Genomic DNA, 16,779 nt, shown 5'->3' with positions numbered 1-16,779 from the left:
TAATAAAAAGATTGAAGAATTAAAATCTAAAGTAGTATAATAAGTTTTACAAAAACCCAATAGAATTTAAATTAAAAATATCATCTGTTAAAAATGTAGCAAAATAGTTTACAGCTAAAGGGATACAAAGTTACGATGCTTTATTCTTCATAAATGCTGCTAAAAATAGTGCTATTAAAGTGCTAAACGAAAATAGAAATTCAAAGGTTTAAATAGTTCTTTATTGTGAAATGGAGCGTACTGATATTAAAACAGGAGAAACTATAATCACATCTGCTCCATTTAGAACAAATAATCAAGTTGTATTAGAAACAACAGATTTAGACGAGTTTTATGAAATATCAAAGCAGAAAATTTTAGAATCATTATAATTATATCAACAAGCAGGATCAGGTTAGAGATTTGTTTCTGTTGAAAAGATGGATATAAATATTATTGAGTATAATCCTATTAAAGCTAGATCATACATTCCACTTGATAGAAATTTAGCAACTAAAAAAGCAATAACTATTATAAAGAATGAAGATGATCAATGTTTTAAGTGGTGCGTCACAAGAGCATTAAATTCAACAGATAAAAATTCTGAAAGAGTAGATAAAGAACTTAAAAATCAAGCTGAAAAATAAACTGGGATAAAATAGAATTTCCAGTATCATTAAATCAAATTTAACAATTTGAGAAGAACAATCAGGATATCAGTGTCAATGTATATGGTTATGAAGACTCAGAAGTTCATATTTTGCATGTATCAAAGAATGATGATCGCAAACATTTAATAGATTTACTATTAATCTCAAATGGTGAAACCAATCATTACTGTTTAATAAAAAATTTAAGCAGATTACTTTCATCACAAACGTCTAACAAACATTGCAAAAAACACTATTGTAGAAATTGTTTGTTAGGATTTAATTCAGAAGAATTTTTATCTAATAATAAATCGTATTGCGAAACACATGATTCAGTACGTATTGAACTTCCACCACCAAATTCAACAATGCAATTTACTAATCACAATAAACCAATGACAGTTCCGTTTGTAGTATATGCTGACTTTGAAAGTTTTATCAAACAAATTGACACTTGTGAACCAAATCCGAATGAATCTTATACTAAACAATATCAGAAACATATTCCAAGTTCATTCTGTTATTATATTAATTGTTTTGATGAAAGTTTTTATCAAGGTAAATTTGTCGCATTTACTGCAAGTAGTGAAACAGATGATGTTGCACAAATTTTTGTTGATAGTTGACAAGAAGACATCATAAATATTTGTGGTATAATTAAATTTCCAAAAAAGATGATATTTACTCCTGAAAACAAGCATGATTTTAATGCAGCAATATCATGTCACATTTGTAGAGAAGAACTTGGAAAAGATAAAGTTCGCGACCATTGTCATTACTAGAAAATATAGAGGTGCTGCTCATCAAAATTGTAATTTAAATTATAAAATCCCAAAATTCTTTCCAGTACTATTTCACATTTTATCTGGTTATGATTCTCATATATTTATAAAGAAATTATCAGGAGGAAAATTGAGTTGTATACCAAGCAATGAAGAAAAGTATATTAGCTTGTCAAGAGAAATTAAAGTTGATAAGTATATTAAAGAGGGTTAGAAAGTTGAAGTTAAACGTGAACTTCGTTTCTTAGATAGTTATAGATTTATACCTTCTAGTTTAGATGCTTTATCAAAGAATTTAGCAAAAGACCTGCGCAAAAATATTGGAAAATTATTTTCAGGTAAAAAATTAGATTTGTTACTAAGAAAAGGTGTATACCCATATGATTGGGTTGATTCTATTAATAGATTTAATGAGACATAATTACTGCCAAAAGAATCATTCTTTTCAAAATTAAATGATGAAGGTATAAGTGATGATGATTACTCACATGCAAAAAATGTATGGAATGAGTTTAATTGCAAAACATTTAGAGATTATCATGACTTGTACAATGTTTCAGATGTGCTTTTACTCGCTGACGTCTTTGAAAATTTTAGAGATGTTTGTATGAATTATTGTAAATTAGATCCTGCTTGGTATTATACATCACCAGGATTAGCTTGGGAGGCAGCATTGAAGAAAACAAAAATAAAATTAGAATTGCTTAGTGATTACGATATGATACTAATGATAAAGAAAGGTATAAGAGGTGGAATTAGTATGATATCAAATAGATTAGGAACTTCTAATAATAAGTTCATGGGTGATGAGTATGATCAAAGCAAACCATCAACATTCATCCAATATTTAGATGCTAATAATTTATATGGATAAGCATTGAGTAATCACTTCCAACACATGGTTTTAAATGGATGGATGAAAATGAAATAGAAAAGTGAAAATCAATTCCATGTATACTAGAAGTAGATTTAGATTACCCTGAATATCTACATGATGAACTTAATGATTATCCACTTGCACCTGAAAGATTAAATATTGATAACATTGAAAAATTAGTCCTTAACTTGAATAATAAGAAAAAATATATAGTACATTATGAAAATCTTAAATTGTATGAAAGATTAGGATAAAAGATTACTTATTTTAAAATTCATAGAGGAATAAAATTTGAAGAAAGAGCATGGCTAAATGAATACATTGAACTAAATACAAACTTTAGAACTAAAGCAACGAACGATTTTGAAAAAGACTTTTTTAAACTCATGAAAAATTCAGTATTTGGAAAAACAATGGAGAATGTTGAAAACAGAGTTGATATTAGATTAGTAACAGACAGAAATGAAGCTATTAAATTAGCATCAAAACCAAACTTTGATAGTAGATCAATATTTGATGAAAACTTAAAAGCAATACATATGAAAAGAACAAAATTAAAAAATGCTAAACCAATTTACTTAGGAATGTGTATATTAGATTTGAGCAAAACTCTAATGTAAGAATTTCATTATGATTACATAAAGAAAAAATATGCTGATTGAGCAAAACTATTATTCACTGATACAGATTCTTTAGCATACAAAATTAAAACAGAAGACTTTTATTCCAATATTTCTAAAGATATTGAAAGAAAATTTGATACGTGTGAGTTTAACCCAAAGCACCCAGCAATTAATAATGTAGGCTTTAAAGTTGGTGTTAATAAGAAAGTAATAGGAATGTTTAAAGATGAGACTGGAGGAACACAAATTGAAGAATTTGTTGAACTCAGATCAAAGTTGTATTCTTACAAAGTACACGGAAAAGATAACAAAAAATGTAAAGGAGTAAAGAAAAATGTTGTTAAAAATTATATAACACACGAATATTACAAAGATTGTTTATTAAGTAAGAAAGATCATATTAGGAAAATGAATGTAATAATTTCATATTCACATGAAATTTACACAGAAGAGGTCAATAAAATAGCATTAAACGCAGAAGACGATAAAAGAGTTATTTTAGAAGATGGCATACACACATTAGCATATGGATACTACAAACTAAAAGTAAATAACTTATAGGTCAAAGAGGTCAATTAAGCAAAGAGGTCAGAGCCCATAGGGTGGGGGTAGGGGAGCCCAAGGGATGGGGGTAAGAGAGCCCAAAGAGTCAAATTGTTTTTTTGAGAAAAAAACAATTTATATGTAAAAATGGAAAATAGTAACAATTATCAATGTTATAATTATAAACTTATCAATGTTGAAGGAATAATTTTACCAAATGAACCACTAAAAAATTTTCAATTGATCAAAGCAGCAAAAAAATTAAAAATAAAACATTTTAGAGGTGCATTTGTAAGAGATGAATTACCTAAAAATACAAAAAGAAAAGAATGTGGAATATTAAATCAAGGAGATTCAAGTACGCAGCGATTTCACTGGATTTGCTGGTACAAAGACGGAGATAAAAAACTAAGTTTTGACTCTTATAGACTACCACCTCCCGTTGAAATTGTTAATTATTTAAAAAGTCCTGTTTATTATAATAGTGAAAAAGTTCAATTTGGAAATACCTCATTCTATGGACACTTGTGTTTATATGTTTTAAAAAAGCTAGATGAAGGATGTGACTTTCAGAATACTATTAATAATCTATGGTCATTTTTTTAATATTTTATATAAAAAGGTAATACCTGTTGATATATTCGGTCACAATACTACTTCATCTGTAGCTGTAGATGGTTTAACAATATCTCAAGCTACTAACTTGTTCGTTAGGAGAAATGGACAAAATAATGCAACCAGTAATATTAATATGAATTCTAATAAATTAATAAATGTAGCAGAACCTACTAGCTCACATGATGCTGCTACAAAAAATTATATTGATAATAAAACACTTAATCTTAATGAATTAGGAATAACACCAAATTCAAGTTTAACATACCTTGGATTAAAAGAACAGACTATTCCACCAAATACAGGTGCTGATGCAACAACAGTTTTTGTACAGTCTTAGGGTCCTGGTATTCTCAGAAAACTATGGTTAGCATTAGAAGGATTAGATCCTAATTACAATGCTCCAGGTAATGTATTTCTTAGAATATACGCAGATCATACAATTTGCATAGGAGATAATAATATTCCTTTAGCCTGTGATTTTTTATCTACACCTCAAGGTGGATCATTTTATGCAAACTCTTTACAAGGTTGTAATGCGTATACAGCTAATGCAATAGGAGGATACTTTACACTAGATTTACCATTTAACATATTGGATATTACCCCATATTACAAGAACTACATCAATACCTCAATACTTGTCACCTAATAAATTATACTCAGAAACATTTAGATTTATGAACACAACTTGTGGTAAAGAATACATATCATTAGATGCTCCGTTGCTGGTCAAGGTGTTTATCTTAAGTATATTAGAATGCATGTTATTGGAGTATCTGGAAATTGGTGGGAATCTAGAGTACGCATGTATGATGCATACAACTCTCCAGTAAATACTAACTCTGTTATACAACCTTGGACACCATATAATGGACAGAGTTGTACAGTATTTCAAGGATTTGATCAGAATAGTGTATGCATATACGCCTCATCTGGTTTAGAAGATTTTTATCTTTCTTCGTGGAACGGTGTTAATATTAACTCATTTAATAATGAATCATCTAGGCTATTGTATTAATCAAGCAGTGCAATTGGTTCTACAACTACTATCTCATTTTACAGAAATTTTACTGATTTTACTGAAATTTTACATTAAACTCTGGGGATGCACAAATTGGACAATCTGGAAGTTTTCATGTAATAGAATATGCTTTATTTTAGGCGTAGATTTCACTAGTGAAATCAATGAGCTACCAATGATTTCATTTACGCGTAGGACCTCAATGAGCTTAGATTTCAGTTATGAAATTATAGCTTAACTTGAAAAATTTATAAAAAATTACAAAAAATAGCTCAGAGTTTGTAACCATAATATATTAATATGTTATTTTATTTTGGCTCAGACACTTTTTTTGAATATGTTTGAAATAATACCATACTTTCTAGCTCACACATTTTTTTTTATGAGCTATAAACAGCATTTCATACTACGACTAGTTGAAATGAATTATGAGAATATAGATATATTTATGGCTAAAAATAATATGAGATTATAGTTATGGATATAGTTGAAAAAAATGAGCTAGAACGCCCTTTTTATTCTACTTATACTTTTTTAACTTTAATTTTTTTTTTTTCAAATTAATCTTGATGTTATTTACATCAGTTGTTTGAAAGTTTTTTTTTGAAAGACTGTCTGGTTTAATGTTCTTGCTTTGGAAACGGCTCTAGATTTTACAATTTTATTCTAAGTTTTGTATTTTGGCTTCCTTTAACTAGTTGAAATGACTTATGAGAGTATAGATATGTTTATAGCTAAATATAATATGAGATTATGGTTACGGATATAGTTGAAAAAAAAATGAGCTAGAACGCCCTTTTTATACTACTAGTATAAATGTAAAATTATTTAACTTGAAAAAAAATTTATAACTTTTTATAACCGCAACAACCACTTATTTTAATTTATTTACTATAGCCTATTTAGTAGGATGGTTGAAAAAAACACACTTTCAAGTTTAAAATTATATGGTCGATTGTGAAGAAAATTGTCTTAATGTTATTTTATCATTCAAATGAAATAACATGAAATTCTTTTATTTTTTCAGTAAATTTTTGTTACTTTTTTTACTTTAAATTTTCAAAAAATTAAAAAAAATAACAAAAGTAAAAAAAATAGCAAAAGTGCAAATCACAATATTTAAACAACCAGATTCCAATCACATATTTAAAATCAGGCCCGTAGCAAGCTTTTTGTTTTTGTTTGAGAACTTAACTTTATGTAACGACATGAAGCAAACTCTAAACATTTAGATATTTATGTTTATGTAAAGCTTTTCAAAAGTGATTTTTTTGCGATAATCGGAGTCTGCTAAAAATAAAGCCTAAAAAATGTTGACTTCCTTTTTATGCCATCGGTGTGAGAGTGATGAGTTTATAACATTTATAAATACATTTTTTTAACATTTTAAACTAAATTTAAGTTCATTAACAAGTCTCTAATGTCATGCAATAATCTCCTAATGTTCAAAAACAATGAACATATAAATTTTGAGCAACCTCTCCAATTATTTAGGGGATTTAAATGGGATTTGATAATTATCAAATTAATTTTTTTTTCAAATATATATTCGTCATTGGTTTTTTTTTTTTTAATTATATAAAGACATTCTTTAATACAGTGGTGGATTTTTAATTTTTATAATATTTTATTTTTCTAAATTTGCCGTTACAAATTATTAATTTTTTTTTGTAAAATATACGAAAGGCGGGGAAAAGAGTAAAAAATAAATTTAACAACACATTTAAAGACCTCATTTGTACGTAGCTATTAATAATACTATTAGTTAAAGATGCTGTTGATTAAGTAACTTTAATAGATTTGGTAATAAAAGAATACGCCGCATTTTCAAATTATGAAACTTTTTTACATCGCTTTTAATGTGGTATAATACCACGCAATACTTGTATGTAAATCCATTTAAAGTTAAATCATGTATTTTGTTTAATTTATATTTTTTGTACTGTTCTCAACTAGACTTATATTCATCAATAAATTTTAAGTTTCATAGTATTATCTTTCAGCGTTCAAAAATAATGAACATATAAAATTTATAACCCCCTCAAATTGAGGGGGGTTTAAACTTTATATGGTCATTATTTTCGAAAACTAAAATATTTTAATATGAAATTTAAAATTTATCGATGATTATTAGTCTAGTTAAAAACAGTACAAAAAATATTTCATCAACTTGTTGCTCTCACGTTTAGGGCAGGGGGGCACAAAATTTGGGGCTTTTTTGTTCCCAGCCTCAAATCATCGCAATTTTTTGCAAGCATCCTTATTTGACATAAGTATAAACATATAAGTGTTTGGAGTTTGCTCCATGTCTGGAAGTTAGCTATCTCAAAGACCAAAAAAAGCTGGTTCCGGCTCTGATGTAATTTATTTTTAATAAAGATTTGTTATTACTTTTAAAAAAAAATTACTACTTAAAAAATATTATTTTATTTGTAAATTTAATTTACATTTGGTAGCATATTACTTTTATGTAATTTACTTTCATATTCAAGTTACTTTATAACATAATTTTTTTTTAATTAGTTACTTTTATAGGTAAAGGTAAATTACAGTTTGAGGAACTTTTATATTATGTAATGTAATTTTCAAAAGTAATTAACTTTTAAATGTAAAAGTAAAATAGCTCACGTGACTTACTTTTACATGTAAAAGTAAATTGCTTTTTGATGTAATCTTCTTTTACATAACTTTTTTTTGAAAGTAAAAAATCTTACTTTAAAAAGTAAAAGTCGTTTTAAAAAAATAAGTTACTTATACGGAAATGTAAGTTTACATAAAACGTTTCAAATTACTTATGTAATTTACTTTTTGATAAAAATTAACTTCCTCGAGTAAGTAAAAAAAAAGTAAGTAAAAGTGCCATCCCTATTGATTTGTGTTGATTAATATTGGCAATTTCCATTATAAGAATGTAAAAACCATCTCAAGCTGAGTTTTTATTACTGAAAATGGTTTTTATTAGCATGAATAAACATAAAATTATTCTTTTGATTAAATAATAATAAAAAAAACTGTTTCAGTTATTTTTAATTAATAGTTGATCCTGAAAAAGATTTTATTTTGAAAAATTGAATTCAAAAGATTCTATAAAAAAACTGATCACATAATTTTAAAAATTTCGTGCCAAGTTAAATTCGTTTAAACTGAAGAATTTGAAATATTTCGCAAAAATTATATTTAGCTCATTAAACTCATATTAAGAAGACTAACCGGTAATAATTTATAACTAATTACGAATAATATACTTTTAGTTATAATAGTTATGATTTATTTAACAATAAAATAATTGATAGTTTCTAAAAGTTTTCATAATGAAAAATGAAATCTCAAAAGATTTTATGGAGACAAAATTGAATCTCAAAAGATTCTATTGCAAATTAAGAGACCTTTTAGAAAAACAGTTGTTTGACTAAAAGAAAATGAGAATTGTTTTTTAAATAAGTAAACAAGTTTTTTAAACGAGTTTTATTTTATCAATTAATGCCAGATTGTTTTTTACCACCATGATAGAGTTTAAGAAATCATTTGAAATGCGAGTACGTAGATGGCCATAAACCAAAGCGAATTCAGAGAAATCACGTTCAACTTTTACGCTGGAGAACGCTGCACCGTAAACTACTTGCGAAATTTCATAGAGCCGATCCCATTTTGTTTTTCGATTTTTCTTCCAGTAAGCAAGAATGTTGAATTCAACGTCTAATGTCACTCGCGCTTCATTAAAAGCCCTTTTTAAAATAGTTGACGAATATCTTCATATGATTCTCAAGACGCATTAACAATACCTTGCCTTGTTCCTCCTCCGTTATATTTAATCAAACGGCGTACTTTTTCAGCTTCAACATCTTCTGAGTTCATCGGAATTATCTCTTCAGAAGTATTTAATGAATATGACGCATTTAATTGTATGGATTCTTCTGTTGATGAAGAATTTGACTGTTCTTGTCGAGTGCAAAGTTTTCGATGGATTTTGATCAATTGTGTGATTCCTCTATTCAACATTTCTGTATTAAACAGTTGATGACCCGATATAAAGCAAAATCAAGCAGCAATAAATGCTTCACATTCAAAAAAACTTGTTCTCGTGTATTAATTGCGTTGGTCAGTAACAATTTTATTCCCAAATCACCTGCTGGAACGTCCTCGATTTTTATTTTCATTTGAATCCATCGAACTTAAAATTCACTCATTGATAATTTAATTGAAAATCTTAATTGGTAAAAATGCGTTGAAATATTCATCTATTAGGCTTCATGATGCATCATTTAACTTTAGCTTGTCGTGTTTTATCATTTCATATGATTCTGCGTTGGTATGAAAATCTTTTATCATCAAAAAAGTGGAACCCCAACGAGGTGCAATGTCTATACGAGGCTTTTTTAGATTTTTATATGTTTGAATATATGCTACTTTTTTGGATTCAATAGCAACCTTTCTTATATTATTCAATGCATCTTCAAACATTGTTGTTACGTCCTTGGTAGCTAGCTGACACACATGTGCGCCACAAAACATGGCTGAACAGAACAATCCAAGCGATTTTTCAACGCAAACAGTGTGGGCTTCACTATAATTCCCTTCTTCATTCTCTAAAGCGCGAATATCAATTTCTTCGTCTTCGAAATCTATAAATTCGTCACCATAAATTTCAAGGATTACTTTTATTTGATCTTGTGCATTTTGGAGAATATTTGAAGCCTTCATCATATTCTTTCCCTGATCTCTACAAGTTGTGTAGATATCATTAGCACATTTTCTAATTTTTCCAATCACATTTTCCAATCGAGCAGCCAGAATTTTACCAAACTGTCGACCTTCTTGAGTAATTATGCCTAAGGTTCTGTCAACTATTTCCCCGTCCTTGATATATCTGCAACTAACTCCAAACGGGTTTCTTCCATATCGAAATGCACTATCAAACATCAACGACATAATAATATTTTCGAAATAATATTTTCACATGCATGTTGAATGTAGCGTTTCATGCTGTGACGATTTATAAAAATATTGAATTTTTTGAGTGCATTTTTTACTAAAGACATTTGTCTGACTTCATCAGCTGATGCTAAAGACAAGTTACGGCGCATCATTAATCGAATCATTTCTCTAATTAATTGATTTACATCAACTTCTAGCTTGATTCGTTTAATTAATTGAATTTCATCGTCATTTCGATGCCTTGTAGCTGGGGTAGCTTCAACTAATTCAATTTCGTCGGCTTTTTCTTTGTGTTTTCGAAGAAATCTTTGAGGTTACTTAATTTGCCTTTGTAAAAATTTTTGCACATTTTACATTTTCTTCCTTCTTTTTCACTTGTTCATTAAATTATTCTCCATTTTTGACTTTAAATCGTAAGGAAAACGAAATAAATAATTATTAAAATATATATTTCACTCAAAACATTTTATGCAAGTTTATGACAGTTAACTATGCAATTATAATGCAATTGTCAGTTTTTTTAATGATATATCATAACTATTATAACTATAAGTATATTATTCGTTGTTAGTTATAAATTATTAGAATCTTTTGAATTCAATTTTTCATAATGAAACCTTTTTCAAGATCAACTATTAATTAAAAATAACTGATAATGTTTTTTTCTATTATTATTTTAATCAAAAGAACAATCTTAAGTTTAGTCATACTAATAAAAACCACTCTCAGTAATAAAAACTCAGCTTGAGATGGTTTTTAGATTCTTATAAGGGAAATCGCCAATACTAATCGATACTAATCAATACTATCAAATGATGCATCAATACTAGTCAATATTAGTCGCTACTACCATCGCAACCCCTTAGGTTTTCCATAGAATACCCATGGAATATTTTCGTAAGGGTATACCAATAAAAATCCTTGAACCGGTGCTGCCTACTGAAATATATTTTATGGAAAGGAGAATACTCAATGAATACGAATTAAATTTAATGTTTTATATTTCATTTATATGTGATTTATGCCCTTTTTTAAAGATTTATTTATTTTGAAACCCACAAACAAGTACACCTTAAGAAATAATAGTTTCGTAAATGAACTTTGTAAAACAAGGTTTATTCAATTTTGTATTTTATATCGCGCACTATATCTCTGGAATAGGATTGTTTTTGGTTTTTCGATTACTTTTCTAGTCTTCAAAAATAAATTAAAGTGAGCTGTCTTTCTTAATAACTGCCAACAGTTATTAAGAAACTGTTATTTTTCCAAATTTAGTTGAAAAATTAGAAGCAAAAGCAAAATGACCAATATGTTGCTCAAACATAACTTTAAATAGTATTTTAAAAGCAACAGCAATGCAAAAACCCTCGAGAGTATTGTTCTAAAGTGTTCTAAAAATACATCCAATGAAAAAATATGACGCAAAAAGTATAAGAAATAAGGAGGAACATAAACGAGTATGAAAAAGTCGAAACGTATCATTCAATTGTTCAGCGTCATTTCACTCCTCATTGACAGTTGTAGACATTTACAAAATTAATAAAACTTGCGACATTTCTGAAGAATTAGACATTTGCTCACTTTGCAAAACTAAAAATGGCAAAAAACAATTTGCATTCGTTTGAACTTCCTTCTGATGGTCCACGGGTAAAAAATACTTAATTTTTCTACACAAATAGAAGAATTTTAAAAATAATAAATCAAATATTTGCATTTTTTTGTCTATTACAGGCTATAAGTTTTTAGCAACTCCAAAAAACTACAAAATATCAATTGGTATTAGTCAAAAACCATTCAAAGACGTCTAAAACAATTATATCAATCACTAATAAAAAATGCATGACCAACAAAAAAAAACAACCAAAAATGCAACAGGTAGCGCTAATGGTTAAATTGATATACCAAAAAGAGCAAATATTTCTCAAGTTGAGATAGGGTCAGGAGACGTTACGTCACGGAAGGCAGACTGTGGTTTACCTTGGGAAAAGATAAAAAAAAATAATTAAGTTATTAATATACTTTTTATAACACTGCTTTTAGCATACACTAATTCAGTTATTTCAAATTATAAAACACTAATTCAGTTATTTCAAATTATAAACAATTCAGTGCAGTTGTCCATTCTTTAAAATTTTACATTTTTTATTATTTATACTAAAAAGTAGTTTTAGTTCTTCTATACTTCTGTATAGTATACTTCCGCAAATAAAAAAAAAAAAATTTAATTTTATTTTTGCATTTTTTTGTCTACATATACAAACCGAAAAGCTTAAAATATTATTTCCTATTTTAGATTTTTCATGTCAAAAAATGTTAAACTTCCATCACTTTCAAATCAACAAAAAGTTTCAAAATATTGGTCAGGCGACGATTTGATTGTTGAAGATAAAGAATTTCTGGTGGAATTAATAAACAAAAGAAGCACTCTTTGTTCAGAACAACAAGTAGCTATTGCGGAATTAGTAATTCCCTTTGGAGAATTACACGAAAAATGATTGCTAAAGTATTCCTTATGAGACTAATTCCTCTCGAGGAATTCTCACTTAAATGCCGATGTGCTAAACTCAATAGAGATTGAAATAGCGACGCGAGAAGACTACACACAATTAGTATAATAATTAGCTGTAACAATTTAGTATATAGAGATAGAAATAAACGTTAAACAAATATTAAAACAATTTTCTTTCCTACAAATAAGAGTACAAAACATTACAAAATAAACACCCTCTGCGTATATAAATAATTTACCACCACATTTAATCAAGTTGCTGGATGAATCACCACCACATTTAATCAAGGTGCTGGATGAATTACCACCACATTTAATAAAGGTGCTGAATGAATTACCACCACATTAAATCAAAGTGTTGGATGAATTAGAAAGGTACGTTCAAAATAAAACTAAAATATAAACATAACGATAAAAACTTCTTTATTATTAAAATCCAGATTTGTATTCATATTAAATTTTAGTTAAAAATAATTTGTATTTATAATAAAAACCAAATTTTTATATTACTATATATTAATACCAGATTCTCAGATATACCAAAATAGATAACTAGTATTCAAGACATTAAATTATGTGCTCAACTTCAGATTCCAATTAAATTGATGCTTAAAAATGACTGAATGTTCACATCATTGATTACTGCATCAATGTTGATTAGAAGTCTAATTTGATGTGTTATGAAGCTAAAATGTAAATGTTTAAGTTTGTATAAATTCATTTGGTTATAAATAAAAATTGTGTTAAAAATAGTATTATTAAAGGCCTAACTCATGTATGACAAGATAACTCCTGGTGATGACAAGATAACTCCTGGTGAAATACATATGAGGTTAGGAGGTGACCATGAAGGTAGTTTAATCAAGTAGCTAATGTTGTAAATCCTAATTCAAGGAATAAAACAACAGTTTTTAATATATTTGAGGCCAAAGACTATTGGGCAAGCCTTAAAATTGGGCACTTAAGACACACAGTTAAAATAAAAGAGACTCAATCAATGAAATGGAGGTTAATCAAAAAAATGTTTCTAAAATTTAGTTTAGGATAATAGGAATAATAAATGTTTGTAGAGATATCTATTTTAGTTATGATTTGATTTTAAGCATTGGTGTTTTAGAGAAAAGAATTTACATGTAGTTATATTTACCGATTTTGAATTTTTCTGTGCTGTCTATGGCATTTCAGAAGTAACTGGTTAGACCATAGCTCAGGAGCAACTGGTTAGACTATAAAAAGGCAGGAGCAACTGGTTAGATCAAAAAGAACAGAAAAGGTGTATTTATACCCAAAAGTACTAAAAATAATGATATATTTTCAGGACATTATCTGGATTGTTTGTATTTCTATTAATGTACTTATTTTATAAGGAGGGACGAATTGCAGAATGTTTTAAAGTTGAGTTGAATGAAGGAACTGACCCAATAGTAAAGGGAGTCGAATTTGTTTTGCAATTATGCGGAGTGCAACGTCAAGCATCTTGTTGCTTATCATAGTCGTTCCTTTAATAGAAATTGTAATAATAAAATTTTATTGGTAACATTGTTATTTAAATTTATTTATTCTTTCAGGCAATAGCAGTGATCTGTTTTTCTGTATACTATGCAGGTTAATAGAACTTTGACAACTTTTTGTTATCCTTTCCAATCTGATTTTATGTAATGTATATACTTAAATTTGTTTTTTGGAGAATTGTTTTTTACTTTTTAGTTTGAAAACATAATGAAGTTATGCAACTCAGTTCCTCATACAGTTTTAAACAGTTACACCTTTAGTTTCTTTCCAAACTTCTGGTTACCTACAGTTTTAAACAGTTACACCTACAGTTAAACTATTTAGAACATTCAATTCAAATGAAGACAATTAGAACAAGTAAAAATGAATGGAATTCGTGTCAAATATTTAACCATAGAAAAGTAAAGAGTTTTGGTAAGGTTGTAGACTATATATATAAGACCCCTTTATAGACCTTTATTATCTAGCCTTTGACTTCATCTTAAATGTTGGCATCCCCTTGTTGATCGAAATGGAGTTTTTTACAAATACATTTTATAATTAAGTTTGTTTTATTTTAGAAACAACGGTTTATAAACTATTAATGTTTTTTCAAACTAATTGGCCAAATGAATCGATAACTCTAAAAATGTATGCAATAAAGGATCATATGGGAGTTTTATTGAACGAATGAGGAGTTGGGCTTGGCTTATATGGTGAACAAGGTGGTGAAAGTATACATGCAGAGTTTAATAACATAGAATAATATTTTCTAACATGTTGGGTAACCATAAACTAGAAAGTGTAATGAGAGACCATTACAAAAGAAATAACTTGATATCAAAATCTCTAAAAGTGCCGATTATCCCTCGAAAAAAAAATTACAAATTAAAATTATATAGTTTACGTTATATAGGGTAGACCGGTGCGATTTCGCCACTTTTGCTGCTTTAATGTTGTCTGTTCAACTTGATACGCTTTTATCTTATATCATTAAATGAATAATATATATTTAGCTGAATTAACTGAATAAACTACATTTAGTTCAACCACATTTAAAAATTCAAAAAAAAAAATTACATTTATATTCATAAACAACAATATGTACTATACATTTACATGGGGCGATTTTGCCAATGTAAACAGAGTTGAAGCTTTATTATATTTTATCAAATTAGGCACATTCTGTGCACATGTCAGAGCAAAAGCAGACTTTACATGCCCATCCATGACAAGAAATGCATAGGAGTCAGTCCTCAGATGAATCCACACACGCCACACTGCACATATAAAATTGAGTTGTTTTTTTTGCTGTTTCTTTTATAAGCTTTTGATGTACTCGGTTGCATTCAATTTAATAATGATTTCAAACTATGGGGTTTCCTCTTCTTTGAGCCACTTGCTTTTATTTAATTGTGCAAAAAATTTCTTGTCTTTGAGCCACTAGCTTTTTTTTTTTAATAGAGAACTTTTTCTTCTTGCATGGGAAAACACATCCAGAGATTTTCTATTCTTTATTTTGTTTCTTTTCTCTTTTTTCTTCAACATTTCAATGTTTTCTACGCATGTTATGTGCACAAAATGAGGTTTTGTGTAAGTTGGGTTTAAAATCTTCTTCGTAGAAGAAACGATTGTTCTTAGCAACGGAAAATTTGTATCTCCTTGCTGAAAATTGATGTTATCTCTGAATGCTTCCCCTTTTCATATTTGTGTTCTTTTACAGTGTCACGGAGAGGGTACAGCCCACAATAAGCAAATGCATCTACAACAAGTCCTCTTTTCACAATCATTTCTTTCTATACACTTTTAAAAACAAGATTGAATCAATCGCGAAGTAATGAAAATTGAATCCATCATAAAGTTGTTTGGACAAAGTCTCTGACTATTTTTGTTTTATTACCCTATTATAGTGTTTGCCCTGCGGTTGCGAACGATGGCTGCTGTGTGGAGGCAAACATATTACTTTAAAGTTTGTTAAGGATACAAAATTCGACAGCTTCCAAAGAAATGTGACTTTTATGACCATTGGTAATGATTGAAATATAATAATTTTATGTATTCGATAAAATATCTTGTTTAATATAACCTGATATACTTGATATTAAAGAGGTTCCTGTTTTAAACTTGGAAACATCAGGAATGAGTTTCCTTTAAAAAATACAAAAATGATGGTAGACTGTCCCCTGAGGCATTAATAGCTGCCATTAAGAATGTTAACGTTTCTCTCTCATCTACAGTTAGTTTCTAAACTTATTGTGTGCCTTTTTTTGCTAAAACTTTAGCATAAGTAGATGGTACCAACGACAAACCAGTTTCATACCTATTATAAATAAGTACGGTTGATTTTTAACATCAATGTCAAAAGCAACCTTTTTTCTATCTTTAAACAATTTCTACAATCGGTCTTTATTAAAAGCTTCCGCACGTACTTTAGACAATCTTTGCGGAGCGCGAAGAGTCAACTAAGGATATTTACGCTTGAAGGCCAGAAACCAGTCATATGATACAAGGTGAAATTTATGTCATGTAGTAGGCAAACCTTTTTGAAGTAGTTGACGACGATGTAATTTTTTTATGTATTACAAACATGTTAATCAATGTAGTGGCTTATAACAAACTGCGATGATAAGCATTTAATGATAAGAAATGCAAATATAAGAAATGCATTCAATTAGAACAAACGACATCCGAATACAAATATATACCACAAACGCCAGTTAAATAGTTTTAACAAATTTATGAAACTCTCAC

At 28.3% G+C, this 16,779-nt stretch overlaps 1 protein-coding gene across 1 annotated transcript; it reads left to right on the top strand.

Annotated features, from left to right (window-relative positions):
* Positions 1-2,323: 2,323 nt before the first annotated feature.
* On the top strand, positions 2,324-3,472 carry LOC136078413 (uncharacterized). The gene is made up of 3 exons (XM_065794185.1): positions 2,324-2,346; positions 2,569-2,876; positions 2,976-3,472. The coding sequence occupies exons 1-3, from the start codon at positions 2,324-2,326 to the stop codon at positions 3,470-3,472; spliced, it is 828 nt and encodes a 275-aa protein (XP_065650257.1).
* Positions 3,473-16,779: the final 13,307 nt, after the last annotated feature.

This window comes from Hydra vulgaris, chromosome 03, assembly GCF_038396675.1.
Source record: "Hydra vulgaris chromosome 03, alternate assembly HydraT2T_AEP".
Lineage (NCBI taxonomy): Eukaryota > Metazoa > Cnidaria > Hydrozoa > Anthoathecata > Hydridae > Hydra > Hydra vulgaris.
The sequence above is the reverse complement of the archived record's forward strand: the minus strand, read 5'-3'. Positions and strand labels throughout refer to the sequence as shown.